This window comes from Coccidioides posadasii, chromosome 3 (assembly GCF_018416015.2).
Source record: "Coccidioides posadasii str. Silveira chromosome 3, complete sequence".
NCBI lineage: Eukaryota > Fungi > Ascomycota > Eurotiomycetes > Onygenales > Onygenaceae > Coccidioides > Coccidioides posadasii.
Window position 1 is genome coordinate 6,376,978 of NC_089409.1, and position 27,844 is coordinate 6,404,821.

Sequence of the window (27,844 nt, forward strand, 5' to 3'; positions counted from 1 at the left end):
GTTTTTTTAAACCATGTGAGAGGCGGCTGATGGAGTAGCCAATGAATGAAGATGTTGGTGTCTCAAGGAAAGTCAAACTCGTAAGAACCTTCACAAGAGCACCAGGTTGTGCGTGATTGCATTTGAAATCGCATATCTCTTTCGGGCGTGGGTAGAATGACAATTGTGGTCTTGTATACTTCAGCCTTTCTTGAACCAGAGTTGATATCGATGATATGGTCCCCTCTCTCTGCTTGTTTATCGCATCTTCAAAGTGTTAGTTGACAGCAACCTCAGTCCGGCCCTGCAACGGGTTTGGACTTACCAATATAAGAAGATGGAATTGGGAGGTTGTTAACTTCAAGATTAGTACACAGGATACCTATGGCTTCTTGAGTAATTTCCCTAAGTTTATCAGGCCTGTTGAAGCAGCAATAAATTGCCATCAATTCAACAAGTCCCTGAGGGAAGAGGCACTCAATATTATCAGGTTTCACACTGTCGACCCAAACATCAGAAAATGGTAAAACAACTTCATTGAAATAGGACTGGTCAACAAGACAGGAAATCTGAACCATTATCCTTTGAGAGACCGTACGCGGCATGTTACTCATCTGAACCTGACATATATCAAGTAAGATGGTCAGGGCTTCTGGGTCATCATTAGGCAAGGGGATCTCTACACAAGCAGTTGATTGAAGAGTAGTGGTTTCCCGGAACTTCCCTTGCAGCGTCTGCTTGAAGACTATAGAAGCTAGGTTTAGATGTTTGGAAGAAACCTGCATGTGAGTTTCTTGATGGGGAGCCTGTCAGATACGTACACTTAGCCCAAGTCCCCATTCAGTGTAATGCCTCTGAGATGTGAGGTGTGGTACCTGGTTTTCGACGTAGTCCCCTATTCAGAAATTGTTAGCTCCCAGTTCCAACAATGGAATGCAGAAACAGACCAGCCTGTGGTATAATGAGAATCACATCTCCATCAGGATCAAAACCCTCTTTTCTGCCTGTTCCATTTGGGCAGGGCTGTTGTCTTTAAGAAAGCAGTCTATGACGGCTTTGACGTCCCATAGATGACATATTGCAGGATTCTAACGTTCCACTCAATCTGAGGGGCGTTACGTTCCCGGGCACTAACTAGTTAGTTTAACTAACTAATAAGGTAGTTCACCACTAAACGAGCCACACCACTAAACGAGCCAAATTTCGCCAAATGCTCCACGCAACGAATTTATTAAATATCTCAACAACCAGATCTTTATTATTAAATAGCTATTAAATATTAAATAAATGTATTCTTTAAAGCATAGAAATTAGTATAGTTAGGAAAATAAATGGGTGGACAGCCTAATATTACAGCCAGAGTGAGAGATTTGGGGGGTAGATAGGAAAGAATTCAAAGGAATGTCAACAGTAGATTTCTTGGCTAGGGAGCCTAATGTCTTGCTAGAGATGCTTGTAGAGCTCTTACTTCTCCTTTTGGAAGGTTGTATAGACTCTTCATGATGAGGCTCTTTAGTAGGGGAGTTCTTCTGATGGTGCTTTGAAGCCAGTGCTTGAAGCCCTGACTGCCAGTGTTTATTAGTACATTCAACCATCCATTTTTTCTTCTCTGCTAGTTGTAAAGCCTTCTTCTTCTCACAAGCAACACATTGTGCCTCCCTTTGCCTAGCATGTTTAATTTTTTCAGCCTCTCATTGCTCTCAGGTCTTTTTATGGGCATTCTCCTGTTCAATCCATCTTTTTTCAACATCCCTAGCAGCCTGCTTCTTTTGAAGCTCTTGTTGAAGTTTTGTCTCTTGTGTTTGAGCAATTTTATCAGCTTTTTCAGTCTCTATTTCATTCAGGCACTTGTGTGTCTTAAGAACTTTTGTTGGAGACCAGAACTGTGCTTGACTAGAATTATCTCTATTGAGTAGGTCTAGGGGCTTGCCTTGCTTGTGGTGTTGCTTCTCCATCACTAGAGTTGATCTTAGCTGCTGATTCTCATGTTCCAGCAGTTTATTATGAAGAGCAAACTGCTCACTAGCTTGAATAATCTGTCTAATGCTCTGCAAATTTAGGCTGTGCCAGAGACATATACCCTTGATCTCTTGTTGGAGCTGGTGCATATTGCTAGGAATAGAAGGTTTAACTGGCAGTGTAGGGGCTTGAGCAGTTTTAAATTGGTGTAGTTGACATTGAGGATCCAGAGGGTTAATCCCAGTCTTTGCAAAGCCAGCAAGTATATTTTCAACTGTCAAAGCCTTCTTCCAAGCCATATTGAATAGTCTCCAGAAATCTCTTTTTGTCATTCAAATATAGCCCATTTCTTGATGTAGTAGTGCTTCCAGCTTATTGAAATATGCCTTGCCCAGTGGCTCAAAGATTCCAACATCAAGAGATTACAAACAGTGGGTTGAATGCAGCAGAAGAATCATAAGAAGAATCTTTTTACAGTCAGCATATTTGATAAATTTCATATTTATATGGGAGGAATAGCCATCTAGTAGAAGCAGACATCTTTCTCAACCAGCTTGTTCCTTAGTATGCTGATTAAAAACCCATTTCAATCACTCCAGTCCATATTTATTATTGCTCCAACCATTTGTTGAAGCTGCAAAGTAGGCCCATTTGCTTTCATTATAATCATCTAGCCATGTATCCTGAAGATCTTGTGATTTGTCCTGATAAATAAGAGCTGGAGGTAGTGCAATTTCTTCAGCAGAGACTGAGCAGAGCAATGAGAGGAATTCCTGACTACTATTCTGGGTGGTGGCATTCTTTCCAGCTTGTAGGGCTTCAATAGAGACTAATTGCTTTGAGACATGGCAGGAGCCTAGGAGGAATCCTTTTTCATTAAAGTTGTAGATGTTTGAGGGCTCAAGATTATATTGATTAATTTTCTGCTCCAACTATTCCATAAGTAGTAGTCAAATAGTTAGCCAGCATCAACAACTGTAATTACAAGTAATCAAATAAATCATCAAATTACAAGCATATAGAAGTGCTTAAAGCACTGATAGTTATCTGCTACCTGCCTATTTTAATTAATTGCTTTGAGATAAATGCATTTGATCTTGTCATTATGCTGCTTGTAAAATTGATTAACTCAGTTAATCCCAACATCCTCTCCTGTCATCTCTTGTATGATATTTTGTAGGATCTGAGATGTAATGGCAAGGCCACAGCTAGAGAGCTTGTTTATATAATTCAGGAGCTCTGTCTTCTGTATATCAGAGAGCTTTTTCTTATATTGAGAGGCTGCTTCATTCTGAGCAAGTTGCAAGTCTTTATGCTGTTGGTGCAGGGTCTCTTGATTAACTGAGTACTTTCTCACAGTTGCAGCATAATTTGGGGTCTCTTGTGATTCAAGATCTTTAATTGCAAGCCTAATTGAGGTGTTGTTGACCATGTTGTTGCATATTGAATGTTGAATGTTGGAGGAATTTTGGTGGTGGAAGATTTGGCTTGTTTAGTGGTGTGGCTTGCTTAGTGGTGAACTACCTTACACGCGTGGCCAGATGTCGATGTGTAAAGTGCGCAACATATGTTTGAAGGTTCAAGGCCTTCTAGCTGCCGTAACTGCTCTAGGGACTGTTCCCAGCCCCTGCATTTTTACAGCTTTCTCTTATCGCGTATTAATTTTGTTGCTTGTCTGGGGCCTGCTCAGGGACTGCTAACTCTCTCAGCTGTGAGATTGCATTGAGTTGGGGATCTAGTCTACTACGGAAGCTCTCAGGTGTATCTTTCATGAAACTACCCTCCTGTATAATAGTTTGAGACATGGCATAATTTTTAAGTGAATGGACATAGATCCAAGAACACTCTCTTGGGTCAGATGTTCTATTGAGGGCATCTGTCTCAAGAAAATCCTCTTGTGAAGAAATACCTGGCCTGGGCCAATGTTACAAACTAGTTACGAAATAACCACTGGATCGCCACTGGCCAGAAGCTTCATGGAACACAGCAGAAGGTGACATTGTATATGTGAGGTCTATATAATAGAGGTTAATTGCTTGGATTCTGGAGAGAGGCAAGCAATCAGTCTTCCGTTCTTTAAATATACTGTGAAAGTAGCTAGTTAAGAATCTATATGGTCGCAGCATCAGAGAAATTGACACCAAGGTCATATGCCTACTTCATACAACGCAAGATGCGCTCTAAGCAAGATATTGTGTCATTATACAATTCCCGGGATCAGCCCGATGGGACTCTTGCACTGACCCTCATCGACTTCCCCCGCTGAGTCTGCCATGAGTTAGTGACTGCGGCTCGTGACGAGTAACTAGACGAGAAACTTACGCGAGGCATTCTCCAAGGCCGATGACCGAAACGTAGTTAAAGCCCAGAGTCTCCAGCTGTACAGTGTAGCATCACCAGCTTTGTTTCCGCTCCCTCGTCAGGATGATACTTGTGGAATAGCGATGTAAACCGGGCGATGCCGCCAAAGCTTTAAATGAGCATCGAACCCTGGAATGACTGGTTCATCACTCGACACGGGTAAATCCGTGGCGGCCGCCGTGGACTGGTCCACAAGGACCCAGATCTAAGCGCCGTGAGGCTCGTTCTGGACTGCCAGCTTCAAACACCCATGTCTTCCCAGAACTCTATCCGGCCTGGATCTATATCAGCTTCACTCTTCAACGGCACGGCGTAAACTGCCAATAAGCCCTGATTTCATCCCTCATAAAGCATTCACGCTTCAATATTAGGGCATATAAAGATGAAGCGAACGATGCTTTGTTTCACCAAAGCCGGAACGAGATTGCTACCCTTTCTTGCGAATCAAACGTCGCCACGGTGAGGTTTGGTGGCTGGGATGTTCTCTCGTTGGCGCGATCATCTTCATCTTCATAGCTCCATCCTCAGTCCCAGCCTCCCCCCTCTCGCTAAGGAAAACTTCACCCAACCACCTCAAATAATACCTTTCAGAGGAGCCAGGGCCATGAAATGTGACGAGGTAATCATGGCTCTTGTCATTAATAATGGGCCTCCCCACTCCGGCTCTGCGAGTTTCTTTCTTTCCCCTGCGCTCCCTTCACTTCGCCTTTCTTTCACCCCCGGCGCCCATTGAATGAATGACGCAGAATGGTCTCCAGTGGAACTGCTACCTTGAAAACTGTTGACAGTAAGTTTGAAAGTATTCGCTCCTGGTTCTGTGTACTCGCAAAACATCCCAAAGAGCACACACAGCACTGTTTTTTGGTGCTCGCTAACGGTGATTCGCGATGGCTCCAGGAAGCAGGCCGCAGTTGGTTCACACTCCCTCGCAGCAATCCGTTGCTGCGTCCTCTGACTATTATTCGTTGTCCGATGCCACTGTCAGCTCCGGACAAAGCAGGATCACGGTAGTTCGATACCAGACACCTCCGTCACGGACGGTAACTCCCGCGGAGAATATGATAAACAGTGCCCCGAGGGATCAAGCTGGCAGGCAGTCGGATCCTCAACTGGCCGGTTCCGCTTTTCGGGCTGGCGCACGAACAGATACAGCAACTCCCACTCCGGGCGTCGATGATACTCCGTACATTCGTTTTGCAATCGATCAACTGACCCGCGATGAAGAACTGCGTGGTCAGGGTCGCCAGGGAACCATTGTCAGCACGGAAGACTATCCCATTGAACGAATCATCCCCGATGAAGGCTTAGGATATTATACACCTCCTTTAATACGGCGGGCGGATGAGCCAGAGCAGCCGGAACAGCCACAACAACCGCAACAGGAGCCCGAAAATCCTCCCCAACATGACCCGGCTGGTGAGCAAGATAGCATCCGTTTTTACAGCCAGTTCTAACAACTTTATTCTAGCATTTTTTATTCCAGTGGATCCCCCACGAGACAGATATCAATATCCTCCGCTTACCGCTGCTCCGTGCATCCTCCGTCCATTGCTACTTTGCCCTCTCATCTTTTCATGTCTCTGTATGATTGCTGCACTGGTTTTCTGCAGCGTATGGTGCCAAAAGTACGACTGGTTATGGGAATATAACGGTTTCGGGGGTTCGAGGTATTTCGTTTTCGAATTTCTGCCCCAATTGCTGGCGATTTTGATCGTTATTTGCGTCTTTGTCGTTCAAGCCGCTGTCTATCGGGTGATCCCCTTCTCCATCATTGCTCGAACGATCAACCGGCAACGTGCCCTTCAGAACTTGCCCATGTTTCCACGGAACTTCCTCTTACCCGATCTGTCCCACTTCCAACATGGTGAACCATTGATTGGGGCTTGTCTTCTTGTTATCTGGGCGACGAACTTCATTACCGTTCCACTTCAGAGCTGCCTTTTCCAGCCAAAATGGTACGCTGGTGGCGGTGAGGCCGGGTTTAAGTGGACCACCGTTCAGCCCATTGCCTGGTTGCTGGTCGCAGTATACGCGCTTCTTGCAGCAGCCCTTGTTGCAATAGCGCTCCGGTTTAACTTGGGAGTCACCGGACTACAGTGGGACCCGATCTCCCTCGCCGATATCATTCCAATGATTCAGAAATCCAATATTTTGCATGACTTTGATCAGGCTGAAATCGCCGATAGAGTGGAAGAATTCCTTCCTCCGCGCCCGGTTCGTCTAGGATACTGGAAAACCTCAATGCACCAGGAAATTTTCTACGCGATAGGAGAAGAAAATGCACCATTGCATCGCCTGCCAGAACGGAGCGAGGTTCGTAATGAAAAATCTCGCGCGAAAGAAATGGAAACCGAAGAGGTTGATGTAGAACGGCAGCAACTTAACGACAAAAACTCTTTCGAAAGAAACCTGCACTCTCCATTTATTCGATTCCGATGGGCTCCTTGGTTCCTGCGGGATACTTTTGTAGTAGCTTGGATCGTGATTGCGGTCGTCCTTCTCATCGCTTTCATGGTTGTTAGCTTCGTCAATCAACCCATACGGAACGGGTTCGCCCCTCTTCTTTCGACGGTTGTGTCATCCTCAGGTTTCTCTCCGTCTAATTTTCTTTACAGCTTTATTCCGGCGCTGATTGGAAACTTCTTTTTTCTGGCCTGGCAACCTCTGGATGTTTATTTCCGCGCTATCCAGCCTTTTGCATCTCTCTCCTCTCCCTCCGGAACCTCCGCTGAATCAAGCCTCCTCCTGAGCTATAATTCGTGCTTTCCTGTGGAGATCACTTTTGTTGCTCTGGCTAATCGTCACTACAAAGTCGCATACATCTCCTTTGTTGCGTTGGTATCTCTAGCAATCCCAGTCCTTGCCGGCGGCATGTTCATGGCTGAATGGTATTCTGGGGAAAGCGAGCTCCGAGTTTCGACGCACCTACCCGCATTTTATGCCCTCATCGCATTTGTTATGCTCTACGCCCTGTCTTATTCTATCCTCTGGCCCCGCCGAAAGAGATACCTCCCGCATAAGCTCTCCACCTACACGGATCTGATCAGCTTTTTGTACCAAAGCCCCCTTCTCTCGGATAAAACGTTCCGTGAACCGAAGACCAAAGTAGATTTGGTCACTCGGACAATCATCCCGCCTCCAGGAGAGGGCGGGACGGCGCTCTATGCCTTTGGAGTCTACCATGGACTAGATGGCAAGGAACACCTAGGAATCGATAGGCTAAGACGTCCGGAAAGGGGCGAAATGTTGGTTTCTCCACCACCGGGTGGTCGACCATTTTCGATGTAGCGATATTTTCTGTCTGCATTTTCTGTTGCATCCATGGAGTCTAAATTTCGGAATGTTCGCGCATACAGTGGTGGCTCTTTGGGGTTTATTTGGTTTCTGTGAATTTTTTATGAATGCCTAATGATAATGATTGATGTCGATGAGATAGACTATTCAGAAGCCTTACAAAAAACGAAAGTGAAATGAATATGAATACGAGAGGACGCATCTAGATGCCAGGCTTATGAAGTTTCCGAATCGCTTCGTTTTCGTGATTGCTTCTATTTTCCTTTTTTTTTTTTTTTTTTTTTTAAAAAAAACCCTCGTTTGCTCGCATACAAGCTTCCAAAGTCCTGACTTAAGTTAACCACGAACAACCTGTGTATTTAAACCAGAAGATGTGTATAGATACGAAATTAGATATAATCAAAAATAGCTCGATTAAATCCACCAAGTAGAAAGTCAATAAAGAAATTTCCTCACTAGATTATGCAACCGACTCTGTCGTTTTTTTTTTCTCCTGCTATCCCCTCGATTCCCCGCAGCGCTTGTACCTGATGAGCTCGACAATGAGCCCTCAAGAACATCACTACTATCCGGCGACAAGTCATTACCACTCCGGCCTTGGCTCGAGCTTGCTGCTTGTACATCTTGGGTGGGTTCGATATCGGAAGCTGGAGGTCTCCGTTTCTCCTCCCATTCAAAATTAGCGCTTTCACGGGGCGGTGCAAGGCCCAGATGGACAGATTCCAGAACTTCTCTCGCTTGCTTATGTATAAACGGATAGGAGCCATTGGTAGAATCCCTGAATTCGATTTGTTCGTTGGGAGTGACTGCAGGTGACAAGGGATTTGATGATCCTGGGCTCTGATCGCTTATCGTAGAGGTTGCCTGTAACGGGAAGCGAATCGTTTTTTCGTCGACATTGCCCTCGGAAGGGGTGTTTTTGACTTGCAAATATTCCAGAATAGCGGCTTTTTGGAGGCTGATTTCTTGTCCTGTATACGGGGATCTCCGGGGAAAGTCCTGATTTGATAATATATGCTCCCGATTCTTAGAACTGCCGGGCCTGTCAGTATTTGACGAATTTGATATATTGAAATATGCGACATTGCCTCGTTCTGCTGGTCTCCCCCTAGTCTGAGGCCCAATTTGCAAGAATCCTCCGTATCCCCCGGTCCTTTCAGGTCGTCCCCTACCGTTAGAACTAGAGCTCAAAACCCGTGGAGTGTCTTCCGTAGTCGCCATAGGTGCCGAGGGCATTTTGCGAATTGATAGCGGAGGGACCTGCATCGAATCTTGGCGCATAGGGAATTTTCCTTTGTGAAGCGCGCATGACGCTGGTAATGAAGTTTGGTGAGTATGGTGAGTATGGTTCGTGGAATCAATGCCCAGGTGTTCATCGGGCTCATTTCTATTCGCTGTGAAGTTCGGCAACGTTTCATGAGAACCTAGTCTCTCTTGATGGCGAGTCTGGGGTGACATAGGTCGGGCTAAATTCAGCCTTACTGGCGAATGTAACCGATTCCCTGGTGCCGGTGATTCTGTGTGTCTCTGCCCTGGAGTATCGTCCCAGGTATAATTAAACATCGTGTATAGACTATCCCCTGTATTGGGGCTCCTGTGGTAATTTCTTGCATTAACCTGTTTTCGCCGCGGCCGGGCTGTTCTAGCGCTATCTTCGGAGTCGTAGACGCTGTCCTCGGGCATGTGCCTATATTTTTCAATGATTGACGAAACAGAAGACGTTACGGCTGATGCGAGCGACTGCGATGCACTGTCATCTATTGACTCGTTGCCGATTGTCACCACGTCTAGATCAAGGTTTTGTATGTGAGACTGTGGAAACGGGGAATGAGAGGACATCACGGCATGATCGGTGACTTCTGGCGGGGGTCGGGGAAAGTGTTCCGGGTTCACTTGCATAGGGGGGTATCCATTCATATGACCTGGTGCGTGAGGACCCTCTAGAAGGGGGGGACCAGTCCTGGATCTCAGGTTTTCAACTGGGGTCGGAATCGTAGCACGAGTCCCAAGGCCCCTTTCTAGTTTCTCAGGGCCAGCGTTATGGCTGTCGCGGGTGCGCTTGTGACGTCGACCTATCCGGAAGAGACCGACAAAAAGGCCGAAAACCATGAAAGCGGCGAGGATGATCAGGGCCACCAGAGCTGCAGAAACAGGCTCAGATTCTGTTCTGGCTAACACTGGGAAGGATCGCCTAGTCCTTTTGGCTTCGGGTGTAACATGCCCAAACAAGGGTCCGACGGGGAGAACAGCAATCATCATCCAAGTGCACTGGGGCTGTTGCTTTCTGATAAACCCTGAAATCCAATATGCATGTTGCCATTGATATGAATGTGCCACAAGAAGAAAGAGACAGCTTGAAAGATGCTAGAAAGTGAAAGGAAAGGTGGTATCCAACAAAGCAAACGAATGCTAGATACTGTGGTGACCTTTGTGCAGAGATTTAGATGGGGAACTCCCAAATTTCATATGATATAAGCCCTTGAAGCCATCAATTCTAAGTGTGAATTGAACTTGGGACATGGCAAGTTAATGAAAAAAGTGAATGTAAACCTTTTTTGTTGGTAAAGTTAAGACTCCATCATCTGTGAAACATTCTGTTTTCTCAAGGTGCTGTTATTTCCAGGATCGTCACGGCGGGAGTTCAATTCTAGCCCAAAGGTCAATAAGGCAATGGGGGGATTTGCGGGGGCAAGTTTGCATTGTCTCTATGTTAACACCAGTGCCTATTACATACTGTTAGGATGTTCGGTCCACCGGCGAATTTTATCCGGGCGTGCCTCAACCCCGAGCGATTGTGAAGATGTGCTTTTCCCAGGAGCTATGACCTTGCCACGGGTAGAAGGATAGGGGTAAAGACAATGTTATTTTGTAGCATGGTGTGGTAGTTGTGTTTTGAAGGCGACGTACTTTCGATAAGATTTCCTCGTCCGCTGGGCCTTAAATCATCGAGTAAAACGTCAATACTCCTTCACAGATATGGGTTTTATGTGGCAACAGTATGCACAGGCCGCTCTGGCTGCAGTTAGGGTCAATGCGAGCCTGCAAATGATCTGATGAACCGCAACTTTGAAGTTTCTGGAATAGAGGATTCGTTCTTCGAAAATTGGGCTTTTACTCCTTGACCCCGGCCCGTAGTACGCTAGTGAGAGTGTAATAGGGACGATAACGTAGCACACAGGTAACCATTATGGCCACAGAGGATGGCTTGTCGCAACTGGGTCAGCAATCGACCCGGACGGGGCGTTGTGACATAGAGCTAGGGATTGAGAGACGATGATCCGCGATTGTAGTGGGCGAGAAGTGACAGAAAAACGAGTTACTTTCTGCCAAAAACCAGAAAGCCACAAGGGCCTTCAAACTATTTCTCAGGGAAGTTGGACAATTTGTGAGTATCATGGCTGAGAGATGTGTCTGTCCACAGCCCCAATAGGCTGGGGTGAAGTCGTCGCAGATTAGGATGTGAATTTCGCAATTATGCAATTGTTTCTTCCAGGTCTCACTCAGCACATGCTTCAGTGGCAAGCACTGGCATTCATCCCGGCTGCAATGATGAAAAGGACCGAGCCCTTCCATTGTGCAATTGGTGATTAAGACCTATGACAATTTGATGAATGTTTCTTGACTTGTTGATCGATTCGGAGTGGATTATTTATTATCCAGACAACACAAGTTATAACAACCTCCTCCCCTTGTTCACTGGATGTAACTAAATTACTTCTCCAGGTGGCTGATATATACAAGTGTAATGGATGTATGTATGTACATACAACAAGCTAAACAACTGGATGAGCCATTGGCATCTGGGTTCTTCTCCATCCGAATCTGCATCCGGCAAAACCCGAGTTCAAGGCGCCCTTGACAGTCTCGATGAAGTTGCCGTTGGCATACGCTTGGCTGGCGTCCCACAACATCACGCCGCCGAAGCTGGAGAACTTCCTGGAGTACTTGACAATTTCTGCGAGCTTTGATGCGTCCACGTACCCAGACCCGGCAGCTCTCTGATTTGCCGGGGCGCCGACGATGACCTTCACCTTTTTGTTCTTTGACACGGTCTTGGCCCACTCGTTCCATTCGCCCAGGTTAAAGGATTTTTGCTCTTCTTGTCCAGGCTCGAAGGTGTTCAAACCGCAAAAATTGTTATAAAACTGGACGAAAACAGCGTCAAAATCGACTTTACCTTCGAGCATCTCCTTGTTATACAGATCTGGGTAAGGGCATTGCGGTGCAACCGTTAAGAAATACTTCTTGGAAGCATCGGCCGCCATCAAGCTCCGCAGCCGATTCGCAAAGGGCACCATGTTACGGACGGTCGCCTCAAAGTCGAGATCGAAGCCATCCACGGTAGCATCTCCAAATGGGCGCGGCCTTGATGAATTCTTCTGAGGTCCAAATGTTTCCCAAATCAGGTTCGCGCCAGCAATGGCTTCCTCTTCCGTTCCAAACCCCCCTTCACTATACGTCGCCCCTCCAATGGATAGAATAATGGTTTTCCCTTTGCCTTGGCACTTGGTAATGTCCGCTCTGGGTCGAACCTATGTCAGCCCTGAAACAAGTCTGCTTGCGAATTTCAATTCACGATGGATTTTGGCTTACCCAATCTGGGGGCAATTTAGCAAGTCCGTGCCGGGGAAAGTTGTACAGTTGTCGCCCTGGTTGGCAAAATTGACTTGAGGTGCACCACCAATTCCATTGATCACTGTCACGAAGGCGAGCTGGAATACCTGAAAGTGGAATCTGTAAGTATGGGAATAGTACGCAGATCGAAACCTTTTCATTTCATACGTCAATGTTCGTGTCTATTTGATGCATTCCTTAGTTCTCTTGCTGACATGCTGATCATTTCTCACTAAATTACGGATATGATCACCCACTTTCACAATAGTAACCCAGGGGTTGTTGCGTTAGATTGCCAGAGCCTTGGTTATAGGAGTTCTGTCCTACACGGTACTGCCTTAGCAAATGTCCTTCGAAAGCTGATGTCCTGGTGGATGTCGGTGACTACACACCCCAGTAAACAGCGAGGTTGCTTGCTGAATCGGTGTCGAGGCGGGCATATGCAGCGTTGAAGAGCCCTATCACGGGTAGAAGGGCAGTTCGAAGACAATACATGTTCTATCAGAATTCATAAATTGTCCTTTTGATTAGCATCGCCCTAAGGGGGGAGGTATTGATTCCATGCATAACATCTTCCAAAGGTGAAGGAAGGAATAGGAGCCCCCTTTATATTCCTCTGGCCCCGGGATTTTTGTATCTTGCGCATGGCGGATTCTCCAGTCCTCACGCCCAAAGATGCCTGGGAACATGCCAACTGTCGTAGTGGGACGGCATGCACGCGGCCATCGCGAGGATGGTCATCCTGAAACGGTATCTCAAACAGCCGGAGAGATTTTGACGAGGGAGGGTGGACTAATGGAATGTGACCGTACGGTATGTGGCCAGCTTCTCATCATGAGAAAACGATGAGTTCAATGGATAATCCATCTGAAATCCATGGAGGGTCATCGATGCAGCGTGGAGGGTTGCAGAGGCGAGTTTTATCGTGCTGTTTCCATCCAGCATGCATTCCCGGAGCTCCCACCTCAAGATCTGAGATCTCAGAATGGTGCAGAGCTGGAGCTGACCCTCCAAAATCTGGATAGCCTGCCGAAGATCAAAAGAGATCTTCATACTAAAAGGGCATGAGTGTAGATAAAAGGCGTCGTCACGTCCATGGTGGTGGGTGTGGTTGTTGAGAAAATAAACTGTGCAGGTTCCGACGGAGGTCAGGTTTCACGTTTCATGTTCATCCCACGAATCAAAACATGATTTTTTAGGTTTTTCATGGCCCGGCCATGAGGAGAAAATAGGTGTAATTGCATTTTGTAGGAATTTTAAGGCCCTGTGATGCTGTCAGAGCGGACGAGGATGATCTGCAGGATCATGCGTAACCAGCGATCACCCTCACTACAGCAGAGAAACTAGACTAGGTGGCAACCAGAATGCAGTCCTTATACAACCAGGGTGGGATAAAACTGCGGGTGAATGGATCGGAGCGCACATGGAATTTCCCTCGGATCTGGTGTCACCGGTTCGATATTACGTGGAGCCCCTTGGTCCAAGCAAAGGGAAGAAACGGTTCTACTGTAGAGCAAGATTTAAAGACGTGACAAACAAATCCTCGTAAGATCTTGCTTTATTTAGCGGTTCAACTATGTACACATATTTGAGAAATTCCTGTAACGAAAGGTCAGGAGTTCACTGTCTGTTCCCGATCTACTTGGGACCATATTTACAAATCGAAACAAAAGCCAAACCGTGCCAGCGTTTTAGCAGTTGACGTAGATAGCTGGGAGGAAATATTAGTATTAAAACTTTAAATTGAAATTGGACGTGGTCTGCGACTTAGGCTTACCGTTTGCAAAGAGGGAATACGTGTCTGCGTTGAGGAGGGCCTGCTCAGGACTAAGTTTTCTGATGCCGTCGTATCCGTACGCATGATCCCGACAGTAAGGATCATAGACACCAGGGTTGTGGGTGAACTCATGGAGGCAAGTAGTAGCCTGGTCTTGCGCGTGGCATTCATCGCTGATTACTGGCAGGTCGTAGTAAATTGGGCAGTTGACGACGACGTTAAGAGATGGGAGGGTGTACGCAATGGTGTTTGGTGTACACTGATTACCGCGATCGTTGCAGAAGTAGCGGGTCGCGCCGCTATCGGTTGAGGATGATTCCTGAGCAACAGCATTGAGTCGGGCAACAATAGTCTCAACAGTCTGTGCATCAGACTTCATGAAGTACTCCTCAACCTTCCGGGTATTATTCTGAGCGGCCTGCGCTGCAGCTCTTGAAAGCTGAGCAGAGTACTCGAGTGCCTTCAAAAGAGTCTCCCTTTGTTCCCCTCTGCAAGCACTCTCCACTCTGGTGCGTGCACTAATCGGATTGATTGCCTTGGAGACTGTGGCGGCAAGGGCACCGTCAATGTCAAGGTCAAGTTTGTTGGACTTGAAAGCGACAGCTCCAGCAATCGTGGTTCCATCGCCTTCCGCAAATGGGATGGCGCCCTGGGAGAAAACAGTATAGGCGCCACCACTGGCTAGATCAGCGGTAGAGGCGATATCAAATTCCCTTTCAACAGTCTGACCGGGACTGAGGGAAACAAAAAGGCTCGGCTCGAGGTTCTTCATGAGAACACGCCGCAGCATACCTTCAAATTTCACGGGTTGGCCTGGCAAGTACATCGGAGTCAGTTAGGTTTTGAAGGAAACATGATTGAGATTAGCAATACCGTCCTTGAAGACACCAACCTTCTGGATTGGGCCGTCGTCGAAGAAATTGTTATATTTCAGCAACTTCAACTGACGGTCGGCCTTGTTGGTAATAACCGCCTTGATGCGGGTGTTACCAATAGCACTGAGTTGAACATCAAGCTCCGACCCAGTCGCCTGGGGAATGGTAAGAGAGAGGACGGGGTTTGCTAGGGCCGCCAGGGCCGCCACAATCGAGGGAAACAACATAACGAATTGAGGAGCAAAGTGTGAATAGGGGAAATTATCAGCCGGGGTACGCCAAGCAGAGTTTGATTCACCTAAAGGTCTGCTTGCTTTCTAGGGCAAACGACAGGAATGAAAAGTGATAAGCCTTCTTGGTGGTCGGAAGGGTTATATGTTCGTTCAGCATGATGCTTCGGCTCGTAATTCCTCCATCGGCCGAGGTGACCATCACCGTTAGCCGCCGAAAACAATGATTCTTCATGGATTTCCAGGGTTGCATCACCGTTGATTTTAGTTGCCAAGGGATACCGATCAACATAAACGCCGTGTTCTGCTCGAGACTTATTCCCGGGGGGTTGGGACGAGGATAATATTCCCTTGTGGTGGCGGGTAAAGGGTAAAAGGAATGGCCACCAGCCATGAGAGCATCGACGGCAGCTGCCAGTGCACCGGCCATAGCTGATGCATGCGAGGGTGCCAAGTCTAGACGGATATGCTCGATAATCATTGTAGAGAAAGGACGAAAGAAAATATCGCTGCGTAACGCCGGTAATTTGGTTGCTCACGTACTGTCTCGACCGACAAGCCTGCTAGAGTTTCTATCGGGTAGTTGTGCCGAAGCTGACGTGGGAGCAGCGTATCTTAATTCCAACCCGGCTTCGAGTAAGGACCCAAATGCGGAGCGAAGTATGTACATCCTATGGCTGAGCATACAGTGTATATGAATATATATGTATAGATTTTGTGTCTATACATCCAGCACATACGGATACCATGCAGTCCACGCACCTGGACAAATGGTCGAGCGGGAAAAAACCGAAGCCTTCTTTAAAGTGGTGGCTCCCCTTCAGCACCGAATCACCGACGACATTATCAGGCCGGCTGAGGCGGAAGGTTGCCACGAGAAGAATAAACAAAAGTCGGCGATCAAAATGGGGACGCTAAGGTTTCAAGGCGTCTAATCTTGCTGATCTGCTTCAGAGATCGACACACCAGAAACGCGTGGAGACGGCGCAAAGAGGGCTTTGAAGTTGTAAGGGAAAAGGTCGCCCCTGGATCCCTGCCGTGAGGAAGCGAATGACAGGGATCTCATCCTCATCTTGGCCCCCGGCTCTGGCGGGGGTTTCATTGATTGATCTCCGATGCAGGCTTGGACAGTTTTTAATGAGCACCAGTGATTCAATCGAAGCAGGCGGCTTTGTTCCGTATGCTTCTAGAAAACGATACCAACTCTGCATGCCAGGGCTTTAGACAGCCAGTTTATGAAGAGATCTTCGGAACTGCTCGCTCTTAGTAAAGCTTGTTTTCTTTCAGGAGTGGCCATCTGGAGAAATCTGCGCAGGCACAGAAGTCTTCGTTCTGCCGCAGATGGAACCGTCCGGCTCCCGATACCCTGGAATTTGCGTTTATATCTCCCCAAGGAGAGAAAGAATCTACCGACAATCGTGGGGAAATGGTCCATCGCGCGGGGGTCCAACCCTAGCCCTGGCCCCGACCTCCGTCCATCGAAAACATGCATCGTAGGTATCTTTCTTTGTCCAGCCCCGCACCCGGATAGCATGTAGCATTGATAGCCGCATTGTACGTCGAATCTACGGTCACGTACCCCTCTTTGAGCCCCCAGAGACCAAGATAAATATACTTGTTATGTAGACGAAGATCATCGGAATAGGCTAGCACTCCCAATCTGAAATCTGACGTGAACGACAACCTCAGCGTCGTGGTTGTTGCTCTTGGCTAGAATTCCAAGCGAATGCTGGGCTAATATTTGACCGAAGAAGTTCACCGAGTCTGTGTCGAGCCGAATTTCCATCAGGGAGCAACCCCGGGATTCATTGCTGACGGATTCTTCTCAAGGGGCCATGGTATGCACAGGACATCCGTACATCTCGGAATAGAGTCAACGGTCGTTGCAGCAGGAGACGAAGGTCGACAGTAAGCAGGGGTTATAACCGGGCTTGAAAGCTTGAGATATCAATCCGTGCCCCTGTTACTGACTTTGCCACCGTCACATGCCTGTCGTCAAAGTGGGAATGAAAATAGGATTTGGTCCTAAGCAAATGAAAAATGGGGTCACAGTTGGTTCAGGCCCAAACAGAGCAGTGAATGGGGGATTGACGAGTTAACTAAGTAACTAACTAGTTAGGGTTAAGTACGCTGCAGCAGCTAGTTACCAAGACAAAGACCAAAAACCTCAAAACAACTGCAAACCTGAGCAACCAAAAAATCATCACTGAGCACAACAGATACCCAGATTTCTCTTCCTTTGAGCCAAAGTCAATATCATGTGCAAGGAGATATCACAATAATGGTGAATCTCATCGCAAAGATTCGTAGAGACCTTTTTGATGTGCTGCTGATTCATATGTGCTGCTCTCACGTCTTTTCCCCTCTTTGGAATACTTCACTTCAATTCTTTGTGATGATTTAGTACCTTGAGATAGTACTAGATACATTGCTGTACACTCTGTCTTATCCTGAGCAGACAATATGCCTATTCTGCCTCAAATACTCAGATGCGTGCAACTGCCGGGGATCCTGGGGAAAAGGGATTGCTGAAGCTTTCAAGGCAAAGGTGACTTGATTTCTACCTGCTGCTGTGCTTCTATCAGAGCGGATATCCAGTTTGCTTCCACATAAAATCTTGGACGGCATTCTTTTAAGCTGTTGAAGTTGAAGTGGGAGCATATATCAGAGATGACTCACTGGAGTCGCGATCATACCCCGTACCCTCAAGGCTCGAAATTCTATTCATTACTAGGAATAATGCACCAGTACCCGGCCGCATTCCGTCTCTTCCGCGCTCACTGTCGAAAATACCTCCCACTGCAAGCCCAAAACCAGAAACAACCAAGACACATCCGCACATACGAATGGGATATCAGACACGGTGGGCAGTGATAGTAGCGGCACTAGATACCCCGAGGGCACAGTCCTGATAACCCCGCCCCAGCCACAAGATTACAATCCCCAGTGCCCCAGACTCGACATGCGATGGAAGAGGGCGCGGAAGAGGGGCTAGAGGGGCACGAGGACGAGGACGAGGAGCGCGAAGGAGAGCACGAGGAGTTGCAAACACAACTGCATATGCACCAGCTGCTCCATCTAAAAAGCACTGGATAGTCTGCCTCTTCATGTCCTGGCACTACGGCCCGCGAAACCGGGACCCATCAGAGGTACCTCTGCGGAATACAGTCAGTGTGGTAGTGGAATTTGAAGACGCAGGTGGAGAGATTCCGTCGGGAAGGACAGGGTGCGGGGAAATTGTTTGCATGCAAGTTCAATTCAGGACTCTTTGCTGTGCCATGGGAGCAGACAAGAGAAGTCCCTCAGAGGTCAGGGTTGGAAGTGACTGTTGTGAGTCGCATGGAGGAGTGGTTTATTTGGGATTTGGCCTAAAGGAGTGGCTTGCAGTTCTAAAGTACCCTAGACTTACCCATTTTCTATCCCGTTATGCTTCTGATGTTCTGATACGACAAATGCATAGAATTCCAATCAATGGAATTATCATTCAAGCGTCGATCCTGGCTACCTCCTGGCTACGAAGGCTCAGTATCAACACAGTCTCCTGTAGCACAGGAAATATTTGCCTTCCTCCACTCGAGAATGCCGATTTACACAATGGTATGTGATCAGATTCTCCAGGCTGTTCAAGTACTATGCCAAGAAGCACTTGTTTCGTGCAGCGCTTGCGCGATGTTTGCCTCTTCCCCCCATCGACAGGGGGTCGACATGATGCAGTATCACCCATCTCTCCACATTATCCCAGCACCCAGCCAGCCATCACAGAACTCCGGGGCGGCCCGCGCGGGAGACAACCCTAATGACGCCCTTGATTCCTGATCCACAATATCTGGAGTACTCAGGCTGGCTGAATCTGGGATACTAACAGTCCATAATCCCTGCTGATATTGTGATTGAGGCGAGTGGGAGAGAAACATCACTACTCCTCCAATTATTCTTCCATGACACGCGAAAGACCAGTTGCAGCAGCATCTGATGGTCTCTGGATGAGGGGAAGTCGGATATTTAAGCCCATCTATTTCCTCTTGGGACTTGATTGCCTTGTCTGCTTATCTCCTCACTTCAGCTCCTATTCGCCTTTATTTGTTCATTTCTTTTAGGCAAAAGCTCACTCTTCGCATCATGGCTACAGCCCACCCTGAAGGAGAGGTCTTCTTTAGGAAAAGTTCTCTCAAGCTAGACACATTCAATGCTGATGATCCCAGGTCCTTTTACGGACATTTCCTAATTGAGTTCGCCAGCAACGAGTACTTTGCAAGACAACACCACGAGTTGCCCCCAGCGCGAACGCATCCGCGCTCAACGTATCGCCGCGAAAGGGCTTCTGGCGTTCCAGACCGCCAGTGGCGGTATGGATTTTGGGAGGAACTCCCTGTTAGTCTAGGGCAAGCCGACAGCATACGCAGGCGTTTTAACGTCCCTCTGGAGACTACTGTCAACCGTTTTAGGGACAGAGCCAATGGTGGCGCTCAGCATGTGAGTAAATAGTACATGCAATCTAGGTTTTCCATCTGTTGCTAACCATCCGTGTCTCTCCGCAGGTTTGGGTCCATCCTTGCCCGATGCCCACCGAGCAAGAAACGTGGGCCTGGTTTGATGTCAGTACCTTATCGGGATGCTCCTGTTCTTCGCTCGAAAGAGAGAAGTCTGACGCGCCAATAGATGCTTATCCCGATTCGTGCCATCTATCTTCCACTATCGCAGGCGGCAGAAGAATCCTTCCCCCATCTTTGCACATATGTCCAGATTGTCTTTTATCAACAAGGCGTGCGGGACGTATGGCGTCCAAACCAGGGCCGGTTTCTAAGCCATACATTTACCACTACCCATGGAGTTGGTTTTGCTCTCGGCTTTACATTGGGCATCAACATTCACGGTATGTTGGACTACCTACCTACATAATTGGCTTTTTTTTATCACTAATTTTCCACGTGCAGAAAGCATGAAGCTCCTTGGTCTACCACCAAAACTCCGTAATACTAATATTTGGCGAGAGAAGCTGATCGTCATACGCGGTCGCGACGAAATTAGGACGCAAACCAGGACTGCGCTGCCCCCGCCCCGGTTTGATTTTGTCGACTTCATCAATGCCAATTTCGCCGTTGAGGTGATTTGGAAGCCCGTGCCGCCACGAAGCTCGTTCCTCCTTAACCTCATTGAAAATCTTATAACCGCCGCCCTGGACCTGGTCCCTGTCGTGGGACCCCTATTGTCGGCTAGTTTCACAGCTGCATGGCTTGCAATTACTGATCCAGAAGCCTTCGCAGAGTGGGCGGCAAACGGTGGCTGGTTACCTGATTACCTTGATGCCATGAGATCTAGTTGCCGTTCCATGGGGAAATACATCGATCCAGGGTTCTTGAGTGGTGTCCGCGCCATTTCACGGAGGGGCCTCCTACTTCCGCCTGCAACAGACGGCAATCACAGTAACGAGAGCCAAGTTGTCGTGCCTCCAGCCCAAACTTCCACCAGCACCATGGAGGATTCTGTCGAATCATCCAACCTAGCCGACGTGGGACCATCTGCGGTCCTACTCTCTGGGCTTCGCATCATTGCCTTCTCTGCCACCAGCGGCAAGACTGCACACCAAGATGGCGAGCTGCATAGCGACATTCTGCGCCGAGCAGTGCGCTGTGACGCTATGAGCCTTGAGGAGGCCTTCGCGGTTCAAAGAGGTCTCGAAGCGCTGCCTGATGGCGGCGACGATTCGGAGGACGGTGAAATATCAAAGCTGTAGGGGGTAGAACACCCACTAATCATTGGGAAGACTTGGGTATTAATCATCTGCTGCCGACAGTATCTTGTGACTCTGCCTTGTTTGACTTCATCCAATCATTCTGAATTTTCTGCTGTTGTGCTGCGAGATTCATAACATTCTGATTTCAGGGAAAAAAAAAAGGAAATTAATATTATATTGCTAAGTAACAAGAACTATTAAAAGTATAGCACAGTGCTAACCAGTATGCTAATTATCAGATTGAGAAGTAGATAAATTAAACTGTAAATACCAGCTTTAGCAAGTTAATATCAAGTATTTTTTTATCTAATCATCTGTATTAACTAACTATCTTCTTTCTAGATTGAAAAAGCAAGAGAGATACCACTGTGCTGTTATCCGTATTAATAGAAAATGAAAAAAAAAGTAAAATTCTCAATCTACTTCTTGACTTATCAGCAGATCTGTTGCATAAATAAAAGGATGTAAATTAAAGAAAATAATTCTGCCCAGTTATTAATACTCTTCCGGGGTCCAGCGCTAATCTAGTAAACCGGAATATGATAATGAGATAATTGTTGAAGATCTTGATAACAGCTGTTGGAAATAATTATAATGATGAGATGGTTGAAGATGATCTTGATGATAAGATAGCTGTTAGAAATATTGATGATGGTTGCTGGAGATGATTGTGATGATGAGCTGATTGTTGAAGCCATTGACAATGAGATGGGATTCTACTACAAACCATTGGTTGAAGTAGGGGAGTCGCTCCCAAGCGATCAGCAAGCTAATGATAGATCTAGTTACGTCTTGCAAATCAAATAGTTATGTAGTTAGCTATGCAGGGAATCCCATCAGTTGGAATATCAGATGAAGCGATAAAGAGCTGCTCGGCATCATGCAGAATGGGTGCTTGGCGGCTGGCCTGTTGACAGCTTCGCGCTAAGGGTCGACGATATAGGAGCGGTGACTTGGAGGCGAACCGAAGCTGGTTGATGCATCCCTGCTCGCCCTCCCCCGGTCGCGGCCAGAAAGCGACGATGATGACGAATGGTGACAATGATGGAGCCTATCAGGCATTGGCGTTTCACCAGGATCCATCTCCACTGGAGTTCATTCGCCTTTTAAGACGGCGATTTTTTTTACGCCCATTGTGAAAATACCAACCTGCTCTCATTGCTGACACCAACTCCCTTGCTAGCTGGAATATCGATGACCTGGACAGGAAGTCTGCTTACCCGCCTGCTTCCACTGAGCCTTGCAGTGCTCAGTATCATCTTCTATTTCTCGAACAATTTTCTCTCCGTCATGACTTCTCCTGTGTCCACCCCTTATTCTGTCCCGCGTGTCTCAATCGCCGCGACCCGCGACGTCCTGGGAACCGGTGAACCTTGCGAGCTCGAGGTCGCCGTCCATAACGATGACGCACAGTCGACCATGACGGTCCTGGGCTGGAATAGCCCGCTCGACAAGATGGCAGTCATTCTCGGAGTATACGAGATACGTGATCGCGAGACGGGTGAAGTGGTCGAAATGGACAGAATACAGGTCTCCAGACTACTTCCCCCACCTCCCGAGAGTTTGGTTGAAATTAAGCCGAAGGAGTCGGAGAAGCTGCATGTCGTCCTGAAGGGCGTTAACCTGCCTCCAGGCCGCACGTATACGATCCGTGCTGAGGGATGGTGGCAGTCAGTCTGGCATTTACCCAAGGAAGAGGTGATTTCAAGATACTTAGCAGATCAGTCCGGGGCCATTTCTGGGGATTTCCTGTCCAATACCGTCGAGGTTACACAAGTGAGCAAGCCGTAATTGACCTCTTTCCTCCGGTTTCATTTGTCTAACTGATTTGCTTCACCCAGTCCTAGGAATAGCACCAAGACATCCTTTTTACTGCTTATTTGCCGCCTTATGCGGCTGGTTATGCTTCTGACTTTGTGTGTAACTGCGATTAATTCGAACCTTTTATTTTAACACTGAAATTCTTGCTTAACTATCCCAGCACGCCCCTGTCAAGCAGGAGCCTATGGATAGGCAAATATTAATTGACATGGCATACTCTCTGGCCCAAGACTGCTACTGACTTGGTTCATCATCCTCGTCCATGTCAGCGCCGTCTTCTAGGTTCTAGATGCAAAAGGATCTCCAACTGGCGAACGGCATTAGCAACCAACAGATAATGTGAAGATCACCCCAACAGATGAAGAATTGGCATGTCCATTCAAGACGTTTCAATTGTTGTCCTCATGGAGGTGTAAAAGAAAACGGTCCAGCTGAGGCGAGGTCATAGCGAGTTCATGATGATGGAGATTGTCCAGGCACCCTGCTACTTCCAGCAGGAGCTCTGCTGTAAAGAGTTCCAAGCCCGACATCATCTTGAGGGACACTCCTGTTAAGAGGAAAAAGCAAGGAAAGGGCAAAAAAAGGGAAAGTCGCGTAAATTAACCAGATCAAGCAAAAGTTAAGGTTCAACAACAGTCACAATGAGAGAGCAAAGGTGATTTGGACGGTAACAGATGGAGGCAAGGATTGTAGGATGAAGATGTCAATTGTTGCCGCCAGAGAAGATCCCAACTCACCTTGTTTTGAAACCGATTTGATAACTATGAGATTAATTGGATGGGAGGACATGTAGGTTATCAGTGGGTTATATTCTATTATATGTATGGAGTATGTATGTATGTGTGTACATCATGCTTGTTTATTGTGCGGACGGTCACAGACAAAATGATATCAGTCACTCCAGGAGTAGTTCACCAATTTTCATTTCAAACATGCAAAAACTCAGTAAAGTATTCTTTTTATCAAAGTTTCTCAAAAGTTGGCTTGCGCTTCTGCAAGCCAGATAAGAGCGCGGTGGGCACATCGGCAGATTGGAGCGCGGCACTATTCCAGACGCCGGTATATCGAAGGCCTAATTGAGAGGGAGGAGTTAGCATGACCAAGGGAGAGGCTGAAAGCGATTCTGCATACCATCTTGGATGTTATGATCTCTCGACCAGTTCAATAACTCCTTCGTCCCCTGTACTGCGATAGGGCTCTTACTCGCCATCAACTCTCCGAGTTCAATGGCAGCTTTCACCGAGTCATCTTTGCTTTCATACACCGAGTTTACAAACCCCACTCTCATCGCCTCTTCTGCACCGAAAACCCTCGCCGTCAAGCATACCTCTTTCACCCAGCCGAAGTGGCCCACGACCTTGGGGAGTCGGGTAAGAGTTCCAATGTCGGCGGCGATACCGATATCCACCTCCTTGACACAGAACTGCGAGTCCCTTGAGCAGATTCTCACGTCCGCTGTGCTCGAGATATCGATGGCGAGGCCGTAGTTGATGCCGTGCATCACGCAGATCACCGGCTTCTCGCACTTTTCGATCGCCGTAATGCAGTCCTGGAAGCTGGCAACATGTCGGCGCAGCTGAGCAGCGGCTCTTCCCGGATCTGGGATCTCAGCTTCGCCCTTGCCGCCAAGCACGCCCTTTGCTGCCGCTTTGACGTCTAGACCGGCGCTGAAAGCGCGTGGCCCGGCACCGGAGAAGACGACGGCACGGACGTTGGGGTCGACGGAAAGCTGATCGAAAACCTGGCGGAGCTCAATCCACATACTGTTTTAAGGAAAACAATGAGATTAGCAGAAAATCTAAAGGGAAGGGTAAACCGGCAAGCACGTAGCCTGCAGGACGTCGGCGAGGAAAACGCACTCCTCGAAGTAGGCATTGAGCTTATCCGCCCGGTTCGTTTCCACATGGGCAATATATTCCCTAGGGAAAGTGACGTTGAAATGCTTCGGGTTGTACGAAGCTGATCCGTGGCCTGTCATTTTTGTTCTGATACAAGGTCAAGGGACTGACGCAAGGTTAAAGTAGCTGCCGAAGTGGATTTGGGTTCCGCCTTGGGCAGTCGGGGCGTAAGACGATCAAGGTTAGGCCAAAGCGACACCAGACGGTGATATTGGGAGGATAAGAAAGGAAGTTTTAAAGATGGCCTTTTGCTTCTGAGGGCTCCAGATCTGCTTAGCCATTTTTCGGAACGCGGTTCAGGGTCTTTTGTCGTCTCGGATGTCCGTCGTCGCTGGAGGTGTGAGCGCTTGTGGAGGGGCGTTGGACCTCGGCTCATTGCGCAGGACGCAGCTCTGGGCAACAACCTGCGAATTGGTCCGTTTTGGAATGATAACCTTATTATAGCGCATGTTGGACGAACGACAGAGTACTCAAGGAATCATGGCCTTTGAGTTTCAAGCTTCTCTAAGCAACTACAGAAAGAATATAAACTACATACGGAGTATGCGTGGTATTGTGACTAGGGTCCTCTTGTTCGAGCAATAGAGCATCAACCGATGTAATTGAGGAAGGAAGTTGACCAAGGACAGAGGACAGCTCATGGGAAGAGAAAAAGGGCTAGGATCTCAACTTGGGCATCAGCTGGAATAAAGACTTAGTCTTTGTGCATGGGCAGTCTCGAATGAACCGCAACTCCTGGTGGAAGAAGCACCACAAGTGGTATTTCTCAACCGAGGGAGCAACATCTCGCCTTCACTAGGATCTCAGGTCTAGATGGCCTTATCACCGACGTTGGCGTGGGCGGCACGCGGTACATCCAAGCTGGCGATTCACCTTGAACGTGTTTCGTTCCCGTTCGACTGTCCCGAGTAGGCGCGCTTCTATGCTTTTGCATAATCAATATTAGGCATAAGCAGATTTCGAAGCAAAAAGGCGAATTTCGGCGGCGGCGGACAGATCACTCGGACTCCGATTCCTCTGGTTGCATGACCTTCTCATCAAGCTCCTACGGCGCGAAACGTGTCAGGAGAGATCAATCGGGGGGGTTTCAACCATTAAACATACCCGACTCAGGCGCATCTTCAAGTTCTGGAGTTGACTTTCCTTGACGACCAGGTGCCTGTCATCGTCCAGGTCCTCAACAATGTAATCGTGTCTCTCCTCATCGTATTTGAGGATGATGGCCTTGACGGATGGATCGCATTCGATCAGTACTCCTGGATATGGGTCAGAATACTGTTACGTACGCAGCAGGGGAAGCGGAATGAGGACCTTTGACTGCACGCGGCATCCTGACCAGCAGGTTGTTGCGGATATAACTGGCGTGTTTCCACCTTGGAGCCCTTCCAAGAATCTCTCGTCCGGCCTGTAACAGTATAAACTTGAGAGATCAAATGCCAAGGCGGATTATTTATCTATCCGATATCCGAGAGCTAGACCCGGTTGGGAAGGGCGTGGCGATAGTAGGGCTAACCGTAAGCAGATTAGCTCCGAGCGACAGTTTTTCAATTTTAGGAGTTACGTAATCTCCAAGTTAGTTAAAACTCCACGGCACTTCCGTATGTATGTCGCTGACAAGCTAACCACTAGTCAGAATTTGCCCTGAAGGCCGAAAATCCGCCACGAACATTCGAGAAAAAGCTTAATTGCGCCGCTCGATGCTTAACCTCAACGTCGGGTTTTTGGCCCCTTGAAATGCTGTCGTCGACGATTGCTAGTTACCTAGTTACCTATATACTTGTTACCTAAGCTATAATGGGTCAGAAGATCCCAGAAGACACAACGCTGGTGGTTAGGGCGCTGGGGAAACACAACGTTGAGCGGTCCCTGCCCGGATCTGGGAGGAGTTATTGACCACAGATCGCCCAGTTGGTGAGTCAACTAACGCACGGACTAGCGGCCACCGATCAGCTGTACCGCAGATCTCGGCCCAGCATATCCGTGGAAAGTCTTACTAGCGTACGGAAATTATGTACTAGCTGGTCGTCGAAGTCCGTACCGTACTCCGTGCATTTATAAAACATCGCCGGACATCTGACCCGTGGCTATCGTATGTAGCACCTCAGCCGCTCGTGCTCAGTCCGGTATCAATGATGGTTAGATGTCTCTGCACAGACTACGGCTGGGACGGGTATTGCATTGCTTCTGTGCGGGTGTTCATTCCATTCATCTCCGGAATTGATCCGTGCCTGCAGCCAGAGTGCTTCTTCCAGTCACTCCCTGCTGGCACCATAGAAATCGGTCGACCGAAGATCTCAGCCAGGGGCCCGTCCGTATTATGTGCGTCCGTACGTTGTGTGTGTGTGTGTATGTATGTATGTATGTTTGTATGTACAGTACATGCACCGATCAGCGGAGATCCTTCCAGAGATTCCACGGACCTACCAGCTTACGCATCCGTCATATGCCCAAAAAGTACGTGTTACACATCCCTTACCTGTTGTTTGCCAGGATGTCAAGGCTGAAGAGATCATAGTAACGAAGGATACGATGTTCTCTTACCATCTCTCAAAGACGTTAGTCCCGCAAATCTCGGGAATTATACACATACCTGGGTTAGACTCTCAGTCTCCGCACGATTCGAGGGATCGCCGGCTGGGCCTCCTCCCCATTAAACTATCTCTCCAGACTTTCTGCCTTTGAATTCGTGGGGAAAGTTGGTGATAAGGTCAAGAGGTAACAGACAAAGGTGAAAAGCAACTCTATCGAGACTATCGATCAAGCCTGATTGGCTCCTTCAAGGAAGAACGCTGCTGTTGGCGTTCGGATGTCATGGAGCTCGATTAGGCGAAACACCTGGTCACTTGCTGTAGACGTTACATCTTCGATGGAGAGTTTGGAGAGCGCCGGAAAGTCTCCTCGTAACTTTCCTCCAATGGCATCTCGCAAATCGCAACACCTGACGTCATGGAGGTGTGGATCAGAAAATTCAATGCAAACCTTGAAACGGATATTTTTGTGCCTTGTGCGGGCTTATGCCTCTTATGGAGAGACATGGGGAGTGGCGGCCAGCACTTTGTGCGCGCCACTCTCAGACGGAGTCTTGCCCTCCGATCCCGCATAGCTTAATTCTGTTTCGCCGGAAAACCCGTTGGGTTCACACCCGCTGCCGGTGCGAATTGGAAGAACCTGCAGCGGTATATATTCCACCTCTTCCCAGCCGCCGGTGCCCCGTTGTCTCAACATGGTGTCACACACACATATCCCACACATATTCTTTCTCCCTGTGGGCCAAGCACCTGTATAAAGGAAGATAAAGTTTT

General features: G+C 47.9%; 9 protein-coding genes across 9 annotated transcripts; 3 read left to right on the plus strand and 6 right to left on the minus strand.

The window, feature by feature from the left end:
• Positions 1–5,046: 5,046 nt before the first annotated feature.
• Positions 5,047–7,753, plus strand: D8B26_006989 (uncharacterized protein; the record flags this gene model as incomplete). Its single annotated transcript, XM_066125361.1, has 4 exons — positions 5,047–5,086; positions 5,197–5,715; positions 5,768–6,848; positions 6,915–7,753. 4 exons carry the CDS (start codon positions 5,047–5,049, stop codon positions 7,585–7,587), a joined length of 2,313 nt encoding a protein of 770 aa, XP_065981443.1. The 3' UTR covers positions 7,588–7,753.
• A 275-nt stretch (positions 7,754–8,028) lies between these two features.
• Positions 8,029–9,852, minus strand: TOK1 (Potassium channel; the record flags this gene model as incomplete). Its single annotated transcript, XM_003066892.2, has 1 exon — positions 8,029–9,852. The coding sequence occupies one exon, from the start codon at positions 9,850–9,852 to the stop codon at positions 8,029–8,031; it is 1,824 nt and encodes a 607-aa protein (XP_003066938.2).
• Positions 9,853–11,268: 1,416 nt separating this feature from the next.
• D8B26_006991 (uncharacterized protein) lies at positions 11,269–12,868 on the minus strand. Its single transcript, XM_066125362.1, has 5 exons — positions 12,600–12,868; positions 12,465–12,530; positions 12,376–12,389; positions 12,187–12,314; positions 11,269–12,114 (listed from the first exon to the last, which is right to left on the minus strand). The coding sequence occupies exons 1-5, from the start codon at positions 12,700–12,702 to the stop codon at positions 11,367–11,369; spliced, it is 1,059 nt and encodes a 352-aa protein (XP_065981444.1). The 5' UTR covers positions 12,703–12,868; the 3' UTR covers positions 11,269–11,366.
• A 1,030-nt stretch (positions 12,869–13,898) lies between these two features.
• On the minus strand, positions 13,899–15,086 carry MEP2 (ammonium transporter; the record flags this gene model as incomplete). Its single annotated transcript, XM_003066894.2, has 3 exons — positions 13,899–13,918; positions 13,985–14,797; positions 14,858–15,086. The coding sequence occupies 3 exons, from the start codon at positions 15,084–15,086 to the stop codon at positions 13,899–13,901; spliced, it is 1,062 nt and encodes a 353-aa protein (XP_003066940.2).
• Positions 15,087–15,153: 67 nt separating this feature from the next.
• Positions 15,154–15,570, minus strand: D8B26_006993 (uncharacterized protein; the record flags this gene model as incomplete). Its single annotated transcript, XM_066125363.1, has 1 exon — positions 15,154–15,570. One exon carries the CDS (start codon positions 15,568–15,570, stop codon positions 15,154–15,156), a length of 417 nt encoding a protein of 138 aa, XP_065981445.1.
• A 3,638-nt stretch (positions 15,571–19,208) lies between these two features.
• On the plus strand, positions 19,209–20,823 carry D8B26_006994 (uncharacterized protein; the record flags this gene model as incomplete). The annotated part of the gene is made up of 4 exons (XM_066125364.1): positions 19,209–19,562; positions 19,628–19,684; positions 19,749–19,962; positions 20,024–20,823. 4 exons carry the CDS (start codon positions 19,209–19,211, stop codon positions 20,821–20,823), a joined length of 1,425 nt encoding a protein of 474 aa, XP_065981446.1.
• Positions 20,824–21,828: 1,005 nt separating this feature from the next.
• Positions 21,829–22,788, plus strand: D8B26_006995 (uncharacterized protein). Its single transcript, XM_003066896.2, has 2 exons — positions 21,829–22,599; positions 22,665–22,788. Exons 1-2 carry the CDS (start codon positions 22,018–22,020, stop codon positions 22,668–22,670), a joined length of 588 nt encoding a protein of 195 aa, XP_003066942.2. The 5' UTR covers positions 21,829–22,017; the 3' UTR covers positions 22,671–22,788.
• Positions 22,789–23,484: 696 nt separating this feature from the next.
• D8B26_006996 (uncharacterized protein) lies at positions 23,485–24,850 on the minus strand. Its single transcript, XM_003066897.2, has 3 exons — positions 24,504–24,850; positions 23,776–24,407; positions 23,485–23,716 (listed from the first exon to the last, which is right to left on the minus strand). The coding sequence occupies exons 1-3, from the start codon at positions 24,620–24,622 to the stop codon at positions 23,607–23,609; spliced, it is 861 nt and encodes a 286-aa protein (XP_003066943.1). The 5' UTR covers positions 24,623–24,850; the 3' UTR covers positions 23,485–23,606.
• Positions 24,851–25,083: 233 nt separating this feature from the next.
• TFB5 (TFIIH complex subunit tfb5) lies at positions 25,084–25,947 on the minus strand. The gene is made up of 3 exons (XM_003066898.2): positions 25,854–25,947; positions 25,647–25,798; positions 25,084–25,587 (listed from the first exon to the last, which is right to left on the minus strand). Exons 1-3 carry the CDS (start codon positions 25,870–25,872, stop codon positions 25,540–25,542), a joined length of 219 nt encoding a protein of 72 aa, XP_003066944.1. The 5' UTR covers positions 25,873–25,947; the 3' UTR covers positions 25,084–25,539.
• Between the last annotated feature and the right edge of the window lie 1,897 nt (positions 25,948–27,844).

Excerpts from the sequence above, each read along its gene's own strand:
- D8B26_006991 (XM_066125362.1), bottom strand. The coding sequence starts at position 12,702 with ATGTATTGTCTTCGAACTGCCCTTCTACCCGTGATAGGGCTCTTCAAC. Across the intron at positions 12,531-12,599 it reads CAACCTCGCTGTTTACTGGG|GACAGAACTCCTATAACCAA; the intron begins GTGTGTAGTCAC and ends AGTACCGTGTAG. Across the intron at positions 12,115-12,186 it reads CTAAATTGCCCCCAGATTGG|AGCGGACATTACCAAGTGCC; the intron begins GTAAGCCAAAAT and ends GGTTCGACCCAG.
- D8B26_006995 (XM_003066896.2), top strand. The coding sequence starts at position 22,018 with ATGACCTGGACAGGAAGTCTGCTTACCCGCCTGCTTCCACTGAGCCTT.
- D8B26_006996 (XM_003066897.2), bottom strand. The coding sequence starts at position 24,622 with ATGACAGGCCACGGATCAGCTTCGTACAACCCGAAGCATTTCAACGTC. Across the intron at positions 24,408-24,503 it reads CTCAATGCCTACTTCGAGGA|TATGTGGATTGAGCTCCGCC; the intron begins GTGCGTTTTCCT and ends TCCTTAAAACAG. Across the intron at positions 23,717-23,775 it reads AGATCATAACATCCAAGATG|GCCTTCGATATACCGGCGTC; the intron begins GTATGCAGAATC and ends CCTCTCAATTAG.
- TFB5 (XM_003066898.2), bottom strand. Across the intron at positions 25,588-25,646 it reads TGAAGATGCGCCTGAGTCGG|GAGCTTGATGAGAAGGTCAT; the intron begins GTATGTTTAATG and ends TTCGCGCCGTAG.